Source organism: Anopheles coluzzii, chromosome 3, assembly GCF_943734685.1.
Source record: "Anopheles coluzzii chromosome 3, AcolN3, whole genome shotgun sequence".
NCBI lineage: Eukaryota > Metazoa > Arthropoda > Insecta > Diptera > Culicidae > Anopheles > Anopheles coluzzii.
The window spans coordinates 77,146,285-77,167,566 of record NC_064671.1 but is presented as its reverse complement, the minus strand read 5'-3'; the positions used below and the strand labels follow the sequence as shown (position 1 = coordinate 77,167,566).

At 41.0% G+C, this 21,282-nt stretch overlaps 1 protein-coding gene across 1 annotated transcript in view; it reads left to right on the top strand.

Annotated features, from left to right (window-relative positions):
• LOC120959671 (uncharacterized) overlaps window positions 1-11,837 on the top strand; it is a 39,214-nt gene extending 27,377 nt beyond the window's left edge. Inside the window, exons 6-7 of the mRNA XM_049609003.1 lie at window positions 10,582-11,764; window positions 11,827-11,837. Of these exons, the coding sequence (XP_049464960.1) occupies window positions 10,582-11,764; window positions 11,827-11,837 (1,194 nt within the window). The remainder of the gene's footprint in view (window positions 1-10,581; window positions 11,765-11,826) is intronic.
• The last annotated feature ends 9,445 nt before the right edge of the window (window positions 11,838-21,282 follow it).

Here is a 21,282-nt window from a genome sequence, read left to right as displayed (position 1 = left end):
AACGTGAACTAGCGATTCCTTAGTCATTTGTACATTGCAGCGATTGAACTCATTGCGCTTTTTTGGTTTGATTTGTGAAAATGCAACTTCATCGCCGCAATGTTTGTTAACGGTTTTTTTGAGCGCCACAACAGCTCGCGAGCATTGACCACACGCGTGAAAGAGATAGCGCTATGGAGGGAAAAAGCACGGACGACGGCTGACAGCGATTGGCCGTCTGACGCACCAACACATCCAAACCTTCGACAGCGCGCTCAGGCGAGGGGTATGAGGCGGTGCCAGGGACGGGTAGCTCGAAACGCTGCTCGACAAATTTGCCGTAGGAGGGAAAAAGAAGGCCTGAGAAAATGCGCGAATGGGAATGATTTCTTCCGTCGCTTTGCACAGGGGGTAGGTAGCGGTAATCGATCGGGCGGCGTACAGTGCGTTTTCTAAGAATGCATGGAGTGTGTAGACGCAGCCGGTGACAATGCACGCATCAGAATCAAATAGTTTTGGGGTTCTCGCACGCACACACACACACGCGCACGCACGAACGCATGCACGCATGCACGCGACCACGCACACGAAAGCGCGCAGGCGAGCACACACCCCCCATCCACCCCCCCCCCCCCCTCCCGCCTGATCGATTACGGCTACCTTATCGGAAGAAAGGCTGGTTCCTCACTCAAAGCACCGGGAGGGGAGGGGGACCGCCGCATGATAGAGTGGACGATCACTTTCCCCGCGCTGTGTGTGTGTCGTGGCCAGAAAACTCGAGACAAATTCCGGCACATTGAAAAAAAAAAAAAATTATTGCTACTATACACCGTGCTACATGATGCTTAGAAGGTCGTTGAAGCATCAAACATGTTCAAATTAAAAAAATATTAGATTAGTGTTAGACGTTCTCGTACGCTTGTTTTAAATAGGCTTCTTCACCCTCAATTGGCAGGGGCATCGAATGGTCTCATCAGCAGCGGCACGAAATAAAATAAACCATCAATACACCGATAATACTTTAAATCCCAAAATGAACCAGCTTCTCCCGCATCGTCAAGGTCACACACAATAAATAAATGCTAACACTCACCAATAACAATACACAACCGCAATGTACATATATACCAACGCATACACACAATCAGCTGACGGCGAAAGGCACGGGCTGAAGCGCAAGTAAGGCAAGGCAGGGAGGGAAAAGGGAGTGAGAGGAAGAGGAGGAAGGAATGGGCGCCAATATTTTTTGAATTTTTCGGCCGTTTTTTTTGCTCCGCCATCTGAAATAGTTCATCCATTCCTTCAACAGATGGCGCTCGTTCCGCACCTAAAAACTGCAAGAAATACGCCGGCTATCGTAGTTTTGGCTGAAGTCTAGCGTATTTTTTTGCGTATTTTTTGACGCAAAACTACGCAAAAAACTACGCAGAAAACTGCTCGAATTTGCGCAGCGGGACGTCATTGTAGCGATTTTCGATTTTATATATAGTGAGACTAGTTAAGGCCCGGTAAAATCTACCGGATGTCCTCAAATTTCGAATCATTTTCAAACTCTACACGTCCAGTGGCAACAACCATAACTCATAGGTGTTTGAGTTCTTATTTGTTCTTACAACTGTATTAACCTTGTAGCTTCCTTGTTGTTACAGTTCTTACTGTACATTGCAGAACTGTTAAATATCGATGAGGCTACTTTTGAACCATACTGATGTAAATCTTAAATCTTAAATAACCATAAAAAACCAAGTCACGAAATTTTGTTATTTTTTTAACTGGTGTTCAAAAATAAGGCTATTTGTTACGCACGTAAAGTACCAATGAATCTTATGTACTTGCACTTATAAGTAATAACAATGATAATCATGATTGGCGAGTTTTGTGGCCATTTTGATAAAACAGAATGTTCAGTAGCTGCATTCCTACTTATTTTCAATCGAACTGATACGTTCCATGCCTCTGTAGACGCAAATGTATAATTTTTTGATTATTATTTTTTGGTTATTGGCGTGATTTTTTGGAAAGCATAGCTAAGAAGTAACCCCTACAACGTGTTCATTGAATAACGTATTGATGTGCAGTGGATTTAAAATTTAGGGTGCCTTCTGTTTTTTGAGCCCATAAATGTTAAGATTAAACTACAAAAATATGATATCGCACGTGGTTCGAATTCCATTTCTACTCTTTTTTTCGACTTATGTTTCATACGTTAGGTAATTAGTAATAGATGCTTAGAACAATTTCAATGTAAATTTGCTTGGTCTTTAATTTCATGAGGGTCATTTCCAAAAACGCCATCAAAATTTTATTTTATTATCCTGAAACTGGTTTTGAAGTATTCAATGGAATGGGTATTTGTGTATGAGACAATTGTTATTGTTGCGCCAAATATCAGATTTCGACAGTGAACATATCCCCTCATATAACCATTCCAAATGTATAGTTCTAATATTCCGATCTATACTGTTATAGAAAAGAATGGTTCAGCACTGTTATAGCCTTTCCAGATCAAATAACTAAATTCACATTTACTTGCAAACTACGTTATTTACTCTTGCCGCCCCACATTTGTCAGATTTTGCTTCTAATTTGACGTGTCCTTAATTATAACGTGGTTGTTCTTAATCGACAACATAGTACGGTGATAGCATCACATGGTAGATATCACTCTTGATCGAACTCGCCATCACTCTTGATAGAAACAGTCAGAATCTTTTCAGCTCTCTTGAGCACGTTACAGTAAGCATAGTTTCATTGTGGATCATTCTGCAGTTGATGCTGATCCGGCTGAATGCAGTGCGCACGGTTGTCTCCACTAACACGCAGTATGTTGCAGTCATGTAGCACAATGTACCATCTCTCCCTTTAGTGCTTTGTTCCCGAAGGACATCCTGAAATAAGTAGTTCTTCCCGCCCTCGAGCAAATCGTTACAAATTCAATTTTAACTTTCAAGCCATCAACATCCGCCGCTTTCTTGCTCGGAATTTCATCAAGGCTTATTGGCATATGGCCGCTTATGGTCTCTCGGCTACATCCGCCTTTTATTGTCATGCGTTTTCCTTGTCCCGACTCCAATATTGCGGAGTAGTAGATTTGAAGGAGTAGTAGATTTGGGGCGGTCCCGTGGTACGTGGTCGTCGACTCGAACGACTCAATAACATGTCCGTCATGGGTTCAAGCCTATGGAACGTCCCCCCGTAGCAAGGATTGACTATCCGGCTACGTGTTAATGAATTAAGTCTCGAAAGCCTATACTGGGCGGCATGTCCGCACAGGACGTTACGCCAAATAGAAAAAGATTTGAGGGAGTGTACATGTTCGTCGTCCTGGGTATAGCAACCCGTTTTACAGGATATTCTGTAGCACACTTATCTGCCGATGACGACGGTGTATGTAGTATGCGAGGTGCTTAAGCACCAATAATGAGTATGATTGGCTTTATTAATGATTGAATGAATTGGAATATCAACCATGTCATAAATAAGCTATTTTGCACAGTTTTCAAACAGGTTTTTTAAATATTGCCTTGATTATCTTGATTTATAATGGGAAGGGATATGAGATGGGACACGTTATCATCAGGTGGCTAATTTGCAACTTTAATTTAAAAAAAAAATCATTATATCCAATACCATGTGTTTTCAAATCGGTTTGTGTAAACAAAAAATCTAAGTAACCATTGCCCTCATTACACGCGGGCTGGCAGTGTGGCATGGAGCAAGTCCTTTCGCAGCAACGCGCGTTGCTAAGAGAGCTGCGCTCACCGCTTTCTCTCTCTCGCTGAATGTTTACTCTCACGTCATTGTGGCGATTTTCGATTTTATATATAGTGAGATTTTATAGTAATTGAGACATACATAAAATATGCAAAATCATAGAGGGTGATAGCTTTACCATCTGCCCCAGGCTTGTTTAGCTAACATCAGACGAAAGCAACGGAACTTTATGAACAAATGTACGTGTTTCGTAATTATGTACTACTCCACCACTACAGCAACAGGATGAGCATGTGTATAGCAATAGAACTATGAACTACTTTCAATCATTCATCTCATCGTGAGTCGTCCTCTCAAGTTAGGAGTTATTCAAGGAACCTACGGGGCTTGAACCCATGGCGGGTACGGTATTAAGTTCTACGAGTAGACGATTGTGCGACGGGATTAATTAATGTATTATTCATGATAATAATTAGTATCTCAATTATAATCATAGCTTTTATAGGTTTGTGTTTGAATGTTAATTAAGTGTAATAAGTTTTTCACATAACTTATCATATTTTATATTGTCAAATATCGTAGGATACAGTACAAAACGATCCAATGGAAACATGAGTCAGCTTTCATCACGTTTTTTTAAGGACCAAGTTCTCGCGGAAATCTTACCGAGTCTAACATCTTGATTGTTTTAGGAAGCTACTCATCTTTATCAAAGGTAAACATACGTTTCCACATAAATCGAAATTAACAGATCTCATGTATCATTCAACCTTAAGCTGCAGCCGTAATATGTTTATTTTACATTGCTTTCAGCAACGAAATATGGCCCCTACCAATAACAAAAGATCCCCCTTACAAGGCGCCGCTTACCACATTCGATTGACGATGATCATACTTTTCCGGGCATTTGCATTGCACCGCCAAGGAAAGTTGCCCCAATTTGAGTTGAAGATGGAGGTTCCAGATGCAGGAAAGTTCGACGACCTGGTGTTTCGCTACACATCGCCAACGATACCGAAAGGTACTGTCTACATACAAGCTAAACATAAATATCCATCCGAAAAGCCAAGGAAATCGAAAAAAATACATCCAAACCATCCGTACACACCAACGCGAAAAGAGCGACCAGCCATTACGGAAGGAACGCTGCTCACGAAATGGAACTCCAATGGGCCATTTTCAATTTCTAAGTACTTCATTTCGTACCTGGAAGGATATGAAAGATCGACCACAGGTTCGCATACATACCTGCTGTGCACTAATGCAACGATTGACAACAAATTGAAACAAAAATTAACATTACGGCCACAGGACAGCAGCGAGATACTTTCCTTTTGCGACGCCATAGGAGCAACGTGTTACAGCTTCAGCCCTGAGGAACAATTTCATGCTCTGACTGATGCATTACGGCAAGCAAGTATAGAAAAGCTAGGACAGATGCTCGTACTACATGTTCGTTACAACACAGAAATTAAATCCAATTATTCTTCGTTAAACGTATTCGTCGATCTGATTTCTGTGTGTGTCGAGGAACTAGAAGGAGGCATAGGGAAGTTTAAACTAAGCCAACGATTACTAACTGCATATGAGTCATCAATCTTGGGGAAGTTGCGAGCTGTTCTTAAGAGTGAATATGATAGGCTTATAAGAGCGAAGCAGTGTGACAATAGTTGTGTTAGCTGGGAAGAGATGCAATTCATGATCGATAAGTCCTTCTTTCAAACCAAGGGTCCTCCGACTTCCACGCACGACGAATCATTTTTCTTTGATCAGGTGAATCGTGTTATACAGAGATTTTATAAAGAGTTTATGCTTGTTTGTGGATCCTTGAACGGGGACCAGCTACACAACAGTGTTCTAGAAATAATGCCACACTGGGTCGACGATAGAAAGACAGCGCATAACATTATGTTCATGCGACTGTTTGATTCGATGAGCTTGTCCCAGCCTATTTCTATGGATTTGAACTATTTGAAACAACAATTTATCAGTATGAAAGTGAATTATAACTTTTCTAGATTCCAAATTGAATCACAGTGTGACCTTAGTCAATGGCAATATATGTATCGATACATTGTGGTTCGACCAGATCGACTTCAACACACTGAACTGTACGAGTTTCTCAGCGATGAGTCCACTTATGAACGTTACCAATATTATACCACATTGGATATCATAGTGTATTCCCTTGTTGCATCCCAGACCGTTGCATTGCTTCAATGCAATGCATTATTCATACACTATGCAGCGAGTGATTTTGAGGAAGATATACGTGATGTACTCCGTGGTTTATTTGAGTTCATTGCAGAAGTAGATCCCATCTCCTTCACCATTATAATGACCATTGATCGGTCGAAGAAATCGATACTGCCAGAAATTCAAAGATATGCCAAAGAATATAAGATAAAGTTTATAGTAATCGAAGAAGTACTTAAAGCACGCTCAGATGAAGAATGTTTTTACGTACGTGATCTAACCGAAAAGGCAAGACAAAAGCTGTACGCAAAATATTGCACAACAACATTAAATCTTTTCGGAACCACGATATCGCTGAGTGGAATTGTAAATGATGATGATGGCTTAAGCTTCGTGTGTAAGTTCTTGTACAATTATGATGAACTAGATCACATTAAATATATTGAATCGAAGGAACAGAACTTTGAAGCAATCAAGCCAAGGTATATTTCGCGCACCGTTGATCCATATGATGGAGAAAATGCAAAAGATTCAGAAGTAGAGGAGAATAATTTTTATTTCACTTATAGGGTCGAATTTCAAACAATATTCCTAGACGATATTCGGTTCCAAAGCGATGAGTTTTCTCAAATGGTCGCATCGGTTTCATCCGCAAATGATGATGTGCAATATACCATTCCTGATATTTTCAAGCAGCACGATGAAACGAAAGTACATCTTTTACTTGATGAAGCTGGAGCAGGAAAGTCAACATATTTCACATGGCTTACACATGCTTTATCGATCGATGATCCTTCACAGTATGTTATTCGAATGAATGCTTCACAGTATTGCACGGATTACAAAAGATGGCAAAAATCTGACATTAAGTTGCTTGATGATATCGCCATCGTTCGATTTATTTACCGTTTGATCCATCTTACCCATTTTGTTCCAAACGTTTATAGCTTTTCGATTGAATCAACGGATGTGTTCCGGGACCAAGCTGATCATGCTGCAGAGCTATTGACGTTAGTCAACGGAACACTTTATGTCAACACATGTAAATCAAAAACGTTAGAATTAACATTCGCACAGTTGATCGAGCTGAAGGTTTTCCAGCAGAAGTTCAACCAAAAACAACTGATTATCTTATTCGATGGGCTTGACGAGACTGCTCCTTTCTATAAAGAGTTCGTAGTACAATTCTTTGGAAGGCTAGCAAGATTGGAAGGTATTCGAGCTCTGTTCATCTCAACTAGACCGTACGATTACATGGAACAGTTAAGAAGTACATTTTCTAACTGCAGAATGCATCATCTCAAGCTTTTATCACAGCACGATCAGCTGCAATTTGTTCACAATTATTTGATGCACAAACTAGAAGGTTATAAACAATGCGACGCGAGTAAGCGGGATAAGGTTTTAGGTTATCTTTATTACGTGATAGTAGATTATTTAGAAAATTTAAAGCGTATACCTTTATTTCTTAACATGGCATGCATTATAAATCTACCAATAGCACAAAAAACCATGGACTTAAGACGCTTTACTATTCCAAAAGCGATGTTTTATAAAGCAAATGTAGATCTTTTATCACTTATCGAAAATTTCATCAATCAAAAACTAAAAATTTTATGCAGTCACAAAAATGGACTACCAGAATACATCTTAGACTACCCTCACCAAATGGCAATAAACGATAAGTTTTGGGATCGAATTAAAAAACGACACATTTTATTAGCCATGGTGGTAATATTTGACCAAAGGCAAAGAAAGGTACTTTTGACATCAAATGACGTTATTAAATTAAACAGCTTGATGCAAGAAGTGCGTGATGGAATTGAAAAAACAGGAATCATCACACAAATTCATGATGAAACTCCTCAATTTACTCATCGAATATTTGCTGAGTACTTTGCAGCTTGTTGGATGAACGATAACAAGAACCGCATGAGAAACAAGAGTTTCTTCCATTCGTGGTCATATTGGAAGGATGAACTGGATCAAATGCGTGACTTGTTCAATCGAATCATTCTAAGAGAAAGCAAAGAACATGATCTTCACATGGCTGTTGTAAATCAATCAGATGATCTAGTTGACGAGATACTGACAAATAATCCATCAGCTGCATTGGTGAAAGATGCAGTTGGTCGTTTGCCTCTTCACTTGGCAGTTACGTACCCATCATTGAAAATAGTAAACTTGTTGCTCGATAAGATGTCCGTTCAGTCCATTAACACAACAGACCATCTGTTTGGATGGAGTGCCTTGGATTACGCATTCGCCAAACCATACAAAGGTACAGTCCCAAGAGTTTTATCAACTGGAGCGACAGTCAACGAACAGATACTTTTTCTACAGATACTTTCCAACAACTTGCGTTCGATGGTGACTGGCATTGGGTATTATGAAGAATGGCTTCAGTCAAATGAAAGCTCCAAACCAATTGCAAATCGTCTTATCATTCGAGTTGTCGATTATTTACTCAACGAACAGCGTATTGACATCTTCTCTCGTCTCGAAGAACTAGATTCTAAAACAGTGCTTGAGTTTTGCATCGCCAAAGATTTCCTGGAAGTATTCAAACAATTTGTATTGCAAATCAACGATCCTTCTAGGATTTCTGAGCACGAGTTTCATCGCTTCTTCAAGCTAGCATTCGAAAACAATGCTCACAAAATAATAGTTCATTTTATCGAAGATCGTGACATTCCTCTACCTCAAATGAACAACATCGCTGGTCTTATTTCTGCTCTCAAATACACCATACAAAACAACAAGCTTACCACATTGAAAGCTATCTTTCAACAAATCTGTATCCATCAAAACATTCCTATGAACGAGGAAAATGATATTCCTGACGACTATTGTGGTCCAATCATTCCACCACTTGACGAGGATCTTTCTCCTGAGGTATGTTGTGTACTGTCAACTAGCAACGTTCGATTACCGTTGCCTGAATATGATGCAAAAGATATCCTGCATGATGGATACGTTCTCGAAGCTCTTCTGGCTTATTCAGTTCACGAAGGGAACGTTTCCATGCTCAGATACATTCATCTCAAGACCAACATGACCATCACGAACAGACTCATCGCAATGATCATGAGATTACTTCCGAAAGGTAGAAACGTTTGTCACAAGAAATCGATGCCTGCATTCATGTATCTTCTTGATCATACAACAGATCTGGATAGCGTAGATGATGAGGGTCGAAATCTGCTCCACATGACTGCTCAAAATGGTTGTTTCTTCATGATGCATTGTTTGACTTCTAAGGGATTTGACTCGGCTTCAGTAAACGCATCAAATGACTGGAATGTGTTTCATTACATTGTTTTAAATGAGGAAGAGAATCGTTCGAGTAAAATCTTGGAGTATTTGTTGAAACATTGCAACATGGTTTGGTTTGAGATGTTGGATAACATGCTACACAGGAACGACCGTGAGATGACTGAGAACTACACCATTCAAATTGCTGGAACTCAAGACACAACAAATACGATCCAGTTAACCAAAAACCAATACGGCTTGCTGGCATGGATGTTTTTGCTTCACAAACAGAATGTAGCCAAGGTGTTGAATGACCATGAAATACAGGAAGCTTTTGAATGTATGAAACTCATAGTTGAGGGCAATGAAAAGACTATGTTTATCAAAGAAGTTCGAAATTACATTCCTCAGTTTACGGATCGAATATTTGCTGAGTACTTTGCAGCTTGTTGGATGAACGATAACAAGAACCGCATGAGAAACGAGAGCTTCTTCCATTCGTGGGCATATTGGAATGATAAATTGTATCCAATGCGTGACTTGTTCAATCGAATCATTCTAAGAGAAAGCAAAGAACATGATCTTCACATGGCTGTTGTAAATCAATCAGATTATCTAGTTGACGAGATACTGACAAATAATCCATCAGCTGCATTGGTGAAAGATGCTGTGCGTCGATTGCCTCTACACTTGGCAGTTACGTACCCATCATTGGGAATAGTAAACTTGTTGCTCGATACAATGTCTATTCAGTCCATTAACACAACAGATGATCTGTTTGGATGGAGTGCCTTGGATTACGCATTCACCGCACGATACAATAGTACAGTACCAAGAGTATTATCAACTGGAGCGACAGCCAACAAACAATTACTTCTTAAACTGATACTTTCCAACAACTTGCGTCATATCTTGACTGGCATTGGGCATTATAGAAAATATCTGCAGTCAAACGAAAGCTCCAAACCAATTGCAAATTGTCTTTACATTCGAGTTGTCGATTATTTACTCAACGAACAGCGTATTGACATCTTCTCTCGTCTCGAAGAACTATATTCTAAAACATTGCTTGAGTTTTGCATAACTGAAGATTTGCTGGAAGTATTCAAACAATTTGTATTGCAAATCAACGATCCTGCTAGGATTTCTGAGCACGAGTTTAATCGCTTCTTCAAGCTAGCATTCGAAAACAATGCTCACAAAATAATAGTTCATTTTATCGAAGATCGTGACATTCCTCTACCTCAAAGGAACAACATCGCTGGTCTTATTTCTGCTCTCAAATACACCATACAAAACAACAAGCTTACTTCATTCAAAGCTATCTTTCAACAACTCTTCATGCAACAAAACATTCCTATGAACGAGGAAAATGATATTCCTGACGACTATTGTGTTCCAATCATTCCACCACTAAACGACAATATTTCTCCTGAGGTATGTTGTGTACTCTCCTCTAGCAACGTTCGAATACCGTTGCCTGAATATGATGCAAAAGATATCCTGCATGATGGATACGTTCTGGAAGCTCTTCTGGCTTATTCAGTTCACAAAGGAAACGTCCCCATGCTCAGATACATTCATCTCAAGACCAATATGACCATCACCAACAGACTCATTGCAATGATCATGAGATTACTTCCGAAAGGTACAAACGTTTGTCACAAGAAATCGATGCCTGCATTCATGTATCTTCTCGACCAAACAACAGATTTGAACAGTGTAGATGATGAGGGTCGAAATCTGCTCCACATGACTGCTCAAAATGGTTGTTTCTTCATGATGCATTGTTTGACTTCTAAGGGATTTGACTCGGCTACAGTAAACGCATCAAATGGCTGGAATGTGTTTAATTACATTGTTTTGAATGAGGAAGAGAATCGCTCTGGTAAAATCATGGAGTATTTGTTGAAACATTGCAACATGATTTGGTTTGATTTGTTGGATAACATGCTACACAGGAACGACCGTGAGATGGCTGACAACTACTCCATTCAAATTGCTGGAACTCAAGACACAACAAATACGATCCAGTTAACCAAAAACCAATACGGCTTGCTGGCATGGATGTTTTTGCTTCACAAACAGAATGCAGCCAAGGTGTTGAATGATTTAGAAAAACAGAAAGCTTTGGAATGTATGAAACTCATAGTTGAGAGCAATGAAAAGACTATGTTCATCAAAGAAGTTCGAAATGACATTCCTCAGTTTACTCATCGAATATTTGCTGAGTACTTTGCGGCTTGTTGGATGAACGATAACAAGAACCGCATGAGAAACGAGAGTTTCTTCCATTCGTGGTCATATTGGAATGCTCAACTGCATCAAATGCATGACTTGTTCAATCGAATCGTTCTAACAAAAAGCAAAGAAAATGATCTTCACATGGCTGTTGTAAATCAATCAGATTATCTAGTTGACGAGCTACTGACAAATAATCCATCAGCTGCATTGGTGAAAGATGCTGTGGGTCGATTGCCGCTTCACCTGGCAGTTACGTACCCATCTTTGGAAATAGTAAACTTGTTGCTCGATAAGATGTCTTTTATGTCCATTAACACAACAGACCATCTGTTTGGATGGAGTGGCTTGGATTACGCATTCGCCAATCGATACAATAGTACAGTCCCAAGAGTATTAGCAGCTAGAACGATAGTCTACGAACATATACTTCTTCAACAGATTCTTTCTAACAACTTGTATCAATTGTTGTATGGGCTACATTTTTATGGAGAATATCTTCAATCAACCGAATGCTCAAAACCAATTGCAAATCGTCTTAACATTCGTGTTGTCGATTATTTACTCAACGAACAGCACATTGACATCTTCTCTCGTCACGAAGAATTAGATTCTAAAACAGTGCTTGAGTTTTGCATCGCCAAAGATTTCCTGGAAGTATTCAAACAATTTGTATTGCAAATCAACGATCCTTCTAGGATTTCTGAGCACGAGTTTACTCGCTTCTTCAAGCTAGCATTCGAAAACAATGCTCACAAAATAATAGTTCATTTTATCGAAGATCGTGACATTCCTTTACCTCCAATAAACAACATCGCTGGGCTTATTTCTGCTCTCAAATACACCATACAAAACAACAAACTTACCTCATTCAAAGCTATCTTTCAACAACTCTGTATTCAACAAAACATTCCTATGAACGAGGAAAATGATATTCCTGACGACTATTGTGTTCCAATCATTCCACCACTGAACGACAATATTTCTCCTGAGGTATGTTGTGTACTCTCCTCTAGCAACGTTCGAATACCGTTGCCTGAATATGATGCAAAAGATATCCTGCATGATGGATACGTTCTGGAAGCTCTTCTGGCTTATTCAGTTCACAAAGGAAACGTCCCCATGCTCAGATACATTCATCTCAAGACCAATATGACCATCACCAACAGGCTCATCGCAATGATCATGAGATTACTTCCGAAAGGTAAAAACGTATGTCACAAGAAATCGATGCCTGCATTCATGTATCTTCTTGATCATACAACAAATCTGGGCAGTGTAGATGATGAGGGTCGAAATATGCTCCACATAGCTGTTCAAAATGGCTGTTCGTACATGGTATGGTGCTTGGTTGCGAAACGTTTGCGAAAGGCTGCCATTAGTACTCCAACATAAGATCATTGAAGATTGTTGCGTCCAGCAACAAAGCTCTTTCTTTCGCGAATGTAAAGTTGAAACATCAGTTTTCTTAATTCACTTAATATCATTAAACTGTATTAAAAATTCACTGAACTTTCTTCTCTTGGCGCGATGGTAGAAAGAGGTCGATTTTCGTCTTCGTGTCCGTTTTAAAACTTCACGCAAACCCGATTGCGGTCATTCCACTTAATTTGCTCAGGTTCATCCGTTGCACGCGAAGCTCCTTCGGGATGAACCATTCCTACTCTCTCTATTTCGCCCGTGTTTGCTTCGCCTGTGCTACCTGTCCCTCTCTCTCACTTCTCCACAACGCATCTGTCAAACTAGAACCGCTGTTGGTAAACAACAAGGTGGATTAATTATATCAGGTGGTGGATTAGGGCCTTTGGGGGGTCGCCATAGTTGAGGGACTTTACGTCATTTTAAAACCGTTAACCATTGGTTTCCGCACACAAAGCTTAGCAAATATAACAGATTTCTTTGTTACTACATGCAATTTTGTGTTTCTATTGATTTTATCGAAAAAATGAGATATAGTAACAAAAGATTTGATGATTTTTTTTATGCATGAAATGTAAAATCATGTGAGTGAGAGTTCTAATCTCACGTAAATTGTCCATGCGGCTCGTAAATAATGAGGAATTAATGTGAAAATTGAAAAAAAATAATGCTTTCTTAATTTTTATCATCAAAAATGTCGAAAACACAATGAATTATAGAATAAATTCACGGAATAACACAAAATAACACACTTTAATCCATGTTTTAATGTTAAATAAGAACTCGCGAAGTCCAAAATAATTATCCAAAATATTTTTATTAATATTTAATCGAAAAAATGGGGTAGATAAATTATATAAACAAATTTAATAAATGTAAACAAAGTTTGAATCCTGGGGATCTTACGTCAAGTGACGAATTGTCAAAATGCACTAGAGTCCACCACCTGATATTTTTAAATCCACCTTGGGTAAACAACACTGGCCCCGGTGTTTGACTGCGTTAAACTCTTTCGTGCGGTTCTACGTTTATTACAGCGATTTTTACTACCGGTCGCTCTATAATCTTTTTGTTCGCAAGCTGTACGTGCACAGGCCGAGTTGTTCCGTCCTTCGAAGGTACGAGCTGTACGATTCTTCCCTTAGGCCAGCATCCTCTTGGTAGGGCGTCATCGACAATCAGCACGAGGTCTCCTAATTGCAATGGCGGCTGGGTCTCAAACCATTTGCTGCGACGGGTGAGCGTAGGCAGATAAGAAGCTAACCATTTTTTTCCAAAATTGATCTGCGTACAGTTGTGACGTCTTCCAGTTGTTCCTGAGGGCTACGGAAGAATCATCAAGAGATGTTAATGGTTTTATTCCAGAAGATGAACCCAAGAGAAAATGGTTTGGCGTTAACACGGCTTCTTCCTCACTATCAACCGATACATGTGTTAGTGGGCGAGAGTTGATAATGTTTTCTACTTCAATTAACCAATTGGCGAAAACGGTATCTGTCGGTGTTTTGGTAAATTGCATGCCGGAGAGGGTGCGTTTAACTGATTGGATTAATCTCTCCCATGCACCACCGAAATGTGGTGCTCCGGGGGGGGTTGAATATCCACGTCGTATCGGGGAGGTACATTTCATCTATCAGCTCCTCGGTGTTTATCTGCTTCGCCGCATCTTTCAATTCACGATCAGCGCCAACGAAATTAGTCCCACGATCAGTTCTGATTTCAATCGGAGTCCCTCTACGTGCGATAAAATTGCGAATAGCGATGATGCAAGCGCTGGTGTTCAAGCTGTGAGCCACCTCTATGTGTATGGCCCGTATTGTTAGACACGTGAACAGCACACCCCAGCGCTTTTCCTGTCTCCGTCCAACAGCGACCAAAAAAGGTCCGAAGTAATCTATCCCTGTGTAGGAGAACGGTCTGGCGTACGGCGACACTCGAGCTAACGGCAACTCATTCATCACTGGATGTTTAGGGTAAGCTTTACGAAGGCTACATCTAAAGCAATTGTTTCGCACTCTGTGGCACGCGCTACGTAGGCCAGGAATATCGAACTTTTGCTGCACTTCATTCATTACGGTTTGATGATTTTGATGTTTATATTTCCAGTGGTACTCCGTTACAATCAGATCGGAGAGCCAGGATTTTTTGGGAAGAATAATTGGCCTCTTCATGTCATGGCTTGCGTAACGACAAGCATCGATTCTTCCTCGTACTCGTAAGATACCGTCATCGTCCATGTATGCACTACGTCTATAAAGAGAACTTTTCTTGTTAATCATTTTAGATCCCTTTGTACCTGATTTGTCATGCAGAAGCAGCTGATATTCTTCTGGAAACTCTAATCGTTGCGCTTCCTTGATGATCGATTGCTCAGCTTGTTGTAGCTCGAGGTGCGTAAGGGGTCCAAAATATCGAGACATTTTTGGCAGACGAGAATTATTGATGTACCTCCACATGTAGGCGATGGCTCGATGCAGGAGTTTCCAATCAGAAGATCTGTCAAAGATAATTACTGGGGATAATTCACGATGATATGAAACCGTCTGGCGTAACTCTTCCTCAGTAGTTGAAGGTCTGAAGCTTTGCACTTGCCACTCGTTTTCCGGTTGCTGTAGGAACGCTGGTCCTTTAAACCACATTCCGGTCGTGCAGTGTCGGTTAAGGTTGGACCATTTTGTACCTTCGTCGGCTACGTTGTTTTTAGTCGGCACCCACTGCCATTCCTTTACTGACGAGTTTTCTAATATTTCGCCTACTCGATGAGCTACGTAGACGCTATAATTTCGATGATTCGAGTTGAGCCAACACAAAACGTCTTTTGAATCGGTCCACAAGAAGCGTCTATGGATCTTTATCCGGTGTGATTGATGAATACCTATCATCAGTCTAACTCCCAATACTGCAGCTTGCAGCTCTAATCGGGGAATCGATGTATATTTTAACGGAGCTACTCGAGTTTTTGCGCCGATCAACACAACTTCCCGTTGATCTTCGGATTCGAATCGGAAGTACGCCACGGCTGCGAAACCGTCTCTCCCGGCGTCTACAAAAATATGAAGCTGTGTCGTGCAGTTCTCTAAGCTGATGGACGTGCGGTAACATCGCGGAATCTTTACCGTCACCGCTTGGGCTGCATGCTTAATGGTTTGCATCCACTTTCCGAATGCAGCCAGGTTGACCTTTGACAACGTAAGACTGTGTATGCCCCACATCAGCTTAATCATCGGAGGGAGACGACCAACGAGCTCATTCAACACGGGTCCATCATAACGCTCCTCGACCCCGTTGTTTCTCACAGCAGCACACATTTCGTCCACGGATACGGCGAACTGCACAAGCGTCTCCAACTTTTCTGCTCTCGGGGGTACCTGTCGTCGAATCTGGCTCAACAACGTTTTCACAACTACTTCTGGACGTCCGAACGATGATTTGAGCTCTTGCATGACTTCTTTGAGGTTAGCTGCTTTCCTGAGTCTCCCCTGGACTGTTTTAAACGCTTCTCCTTTTAATGCTTGTTGCAGCCTTATAATATTTTCTCCGTCAGAGAAACCACATAGTTCCGTCGTCTCATAAAACGCGTTTTCGAACACGGACCACTCCTCTGGGTTACCGGCGAACGTCGGTAGCTGGGCGTTGACGGAATGTCTAGCTAGTATCTGACTCTGATTAATGTTCAAGGTTGTATCACTCGAACAAGACGCCGTAGATCCGAGATTGTCCCGGCGTGATCCTTGCGGATTTTGTTCTTGATTCATCCGTTGAACAAAGGTGTTTAGCACGGATTCGAGCCGTTGTATCACGTCAGGCTCTTGCCTGCGTGGCTCGCGTGCTTCTTCCAAGAAACGTTGGAAGGTTCTGCTAAGATTGTCCAATGTAGAATCAGCAATGTGAGTGGGTCTTGCTTTTGATGGATCATTCGGAGGATTCGATACGGGCGTGATCACTTCCGTCGATCTTGCTCTGGTGGATGGTTCCAGATTCACTATGTTCGTATCCACTGCTACCGGGGCTGGTTGGGTCGCTACTACGGGCATCGCACGATGAAGGGTAGATGAAGCGGGGGGCGGTGTTTCAGGAGTGCACAGATGCCATGTCCAATCCCTACTGTACACGGTTTCATCTTCGTTCACGCACGCAAGATGAAACATTCCTTCGCATCGATCCACTGCATTTTCCGTACTTGCACCATTGCACACACCACACTGCTTATCCTCCATTTTCCAAGCCGTAAGGTTTCCTTCTTGCTTCACGTCACTGATATTGCGGTTTCGCTAAGGCGCTGCGGGTTCGCGTCTTACCAGGACTCGTGAAACGTAAGTAGTGAATTTTTAAATTGTTGCGTCCAGCAACAAAGCTCTTTCTTTCGCGAATTTAAAGTTGAAACATCAATTTTCTTAATTCACTTAATTTCATTAAACTGTATTAAAAATTCACTGAACTTTCTTCTCTTGGCGCGATGGTAGAAAGAGGTCGATTTTCGTCTTCGTGCCCGTTTTAAAACTTCACGCAAACCCGATTGCGGTCATTCCACTTAATTTGCTCAGGTTCATCCGTTCCACGCGTAGCTCCTTCGGGATGAACCATTCATACTCTCTCTATTTCGCCCGTGTTTGCTTCGCCTGTGCTACCTGTCCCTCTCTCTCACTTCACCACAACGCTTCTGTCAAACTAGAACCGCTGTTGGTAAACAACAAAGATAATATGGCCTAATATTACTTTGGTGTGTTTTGAATTGTGTATTATTGTGTGGTATTATCTTATTTATTAAAATGCTACTGCTTGAAAAGAGTTGTTTTTTCACTCGAGATTAACCTAACTCCTAAGACTAGCAATATATAGAGGAAAGTAGGTAAAGACGGACACTGCGGTTAAGATGGACACTTCTCATAAATGCAAGAAAAAGGTAATTTTCGAGTAATACAACAATGTAGAATCCAAGCTGAAGGTAAAACAACACATTTGAGAACATTTTTGGCATAATATATGTAAAATTGGTTAAATCCACGAACAAAACAAATTTTCAATCATGTACACCCTAGTGGATCTAATTTAACTACTGCCGATCTTAAGCTCCACAACTTGTATTGTTTATATTTCCGGAAGTTTTATTTCATGAATGGGTTGTCGTGATCATCAATGAAAAAACTGGTGTGTGTGTGTGTGTGTGTGTGTGTGTGTGTGTGTGTGTGTGTGTGTGTGTGTGTGTGTGTGTGTGTGTGTGTGTGTGTGTGTGTGTGTGTGTGTGTGTGTGTGCGAGTGCGAGTGTGAGTGTGAGTGCGAGTGCGAGTGCGAGTGCGAGTGCGATTGCGCGGGTTTTTGTCTGAAGAAACGTAGCTTTACATGGTTTCATATTGCGTTGAAAGCATTCTGATGATGTGTGTTATCATATGAAACATCGTGGTTTTACACTTGGATAAAAACTAAACTAAACTAAAGTTTGCATCGACAGCACCGCTTGTTCCTCGGACGAAAACGCAGGTGTGCTTGTTGATGAATGTGCATGCGCAGCGATGCGAAATGAAAACGCGCACAATAGCAATGAACTCGGCATTCCCTCATAGGTGTTTCACCAGTGCACGCCATTAAAAGGCATGCGTGCATCTCTGCGTTGAACGTTGTGTGTGCATGGGAAACTTTGTGTGTGCATTGAGCAAGAGCGCAGTTGTTCTTTTCAATGGGCGTTTTCTTTCATGAGCACGGCAGTATTCTGTTCTCGATTTAAATGGGTAGACACTCATTCGCTTACTCGTTGATAGTTTTTATCCATACGCTTTCTTCGCTGCTCTACACCGATGTAATTCATCACGTGTAGAAGCAGAACGCAGGCAGAGCACGGGATCAACCGTGTCCAAGTTTTTAACCAGCGCGTTCTTGACGGTCCAAGCAAGCAATGTTAGTAACAATGGGTCGAGGTAAACGTTGTACCGATTATCAGCGCCATATGAAAAAGCGAATGGCTGCTGCTGGCATTAAGCGCAAAACGATCGAGTTCGTAATGGAACGATCGCGCACTTTTGTCGCAAACGCGCTTCGGACATCCGAAATGTGTTTGGACAACCGAAACGCGCTTGGACAACCTAAACGCGCTTGGACAACCGAAACGCGCAAGTCAACCGGACGTCCTCAGAAGACCACGACGAAAGAAGACCGTAAAATTGTTAATAGATCAAAAAAACACTGATCGCGAGGGCGGTGGTCCTGCTTATTACATCAAAAACCTAACCCAAAACACAGAAAAACTACTTACAAATCTATCCGAAACGACATACTTGTGAAACAAACACACACCAATACACATTCAAACATACATACACACACACACATGCACACAAACACAAACACACAAACCACACATAAACCTGTCCCAACGGGTGCATGCTGCGTTGAAAAAACTAGGGTCCTATCATTCTGTCCGATACTGTACCACATCTTATCGTGACTTATTTATCGTGGCACATAGCGGAATTTGGGGCAAGTGTGCCACCTTAAGCATTTCAAGTTATAACTCACTAAAACGTTTTTTTCAAAAACCGATTTAAATCTCATAACCATTTTACATCTATTTCCTCACTTATAAGCGAGTTTCGCTTGAAAAAAGTGCAAACAAAACAGTTTTTGAAGCGTTTTAAAAAGGGTCCAAAAAGACGTTGTTTTTTGGGCTATGGGGCAAGAGTGCCACTCGTATGGGGCAAGACGGCCACCTGGTTAAAATAACCGTATTTCTTAGATAAGTGAAAATTATTACGTTTGTACCACTAGTGTATGTATTCCTACATGTCTTGAGTCACCAATGAACCCCTTTTCATCACAAACTATATCGCAATATGGGTTGTTGCTGGTCTGGTTTTCCGGAGTAGAATCCGCTCGTAAAAGCGCACCATACCGCTGAACGCTACAACAATGTTTACATTTTTGACAGCTCGCGCCTATGAAAGATGGTGTAGTTGTAACTTTTTTGAAATTGAATTTTTCAGTGACAAAAAGAAAGTTTTTTTCAACTAACCCCACAAAAAATTTCACGTTTTCTCAGCTATACGGTGGTGTAAATATTTTCTCGGTTGATTGTTCGCATGATTTGTGAGAGCTTATTTGGTTGGATTAAAAAAAATATAGTATTTTGATCAATTTTGAAACTCAATACAAATCAGTTCAAAACAATGGGAAATATCGATTGGTCTATATGAAATTCGGCTCAGTATACCTAGCCATTGGAAGGCAACCAACTGTATACACAATTGATCATTAAACTTAAGTTTTTAAGGAAAAATGCTTGGTGGCACTCTTGCCCCGTATGGCACACTTGCCCCAAATTCCGCTACGAAACTATGCAAGCGCACGTTCGATAAACTCCAGATAGATTGCACGCACACTTCGACCTACGACCGTGAAGTGTCATCGGCGTCGATTTTCGGGACCATCAGGTTAGGTCATAACAAAAATAGCAGGAAAGGTGTTAAACAATATTGAGACAAATTGACTAAATAAAACATCATCGATAAGTTTTTCAATACATCATAAACAAAATTAATAAAACAGAGAATCAGTCCACAATCCCCCCAACCCCCTCCATTCTCCGGTGTTTCTCAAGGAAAAGTATCGAGCACTCTTCTGTTTGTTCTTTTCATTAATGATATAATCTCTGTTCCTCCTAACTTATCCTATGCTGTGCAGATGATACCGAAATCTTCTTTCCTTCGTTAAAGTCTCTTCACGACTGTGTCTTTGTCCGACGTCACATCGAAAGCTTCTGTCGCTAGTGTGCTTCTAACTTTCGAGTCCTCTGCCCTGATAAATGTCAAGTTATCTCCTTTAGCCGCTCTCTATCTCTTCTTCTTCATTGTTACTTATTAAGCGACAATCGACTGAACCGAACCACCTGTACAAAAGATCTCGGAGTAATAATTAACTCGAAAATAACATTTCATGATAATATCGACAAAATAGTTCCAGTGGCGTACAGGACCCTTGGTACAGGACCCTCCACCGTGTAGCTGCTGAGTTTCACGATCCACATTAAAACACTGGAAACACGCCGCACGTACGCTCAGGTGTCTCCTTAGACTCTCCTTTCCTTCTCTCGTCCATTCAAATTCACGTTTCCTCCCATAACTTATGTCCTCGTGCTCTTCTGCCCATTCCCCGACGGCGATCCGCTCCGGGTGCAGACAACCCTCTTATTACCCTCTTCGTGCCATATGGTGCTTTAATGCCTGTTCTGGTCTATTTGGTTTCATTACAATTCGCGATCGTGGTATCTTGCTAGACTTAATAAATTAACTTTTACAAATCACATGGATGTTATTATCAGCAGAGCCAAGGTTTAGCAACCCTAGGTTTAATATAGTACGGCAAATAACGAAAGAGTTGAATGATCCTTTGTGTTTCAAAAAAGAGTTTAACATTCTAGTCAGATCAATTTTAGAATATGGATCAATTGTGTGGAGTCTATATACTGACCGCTGGCTCAAACGCATTGAA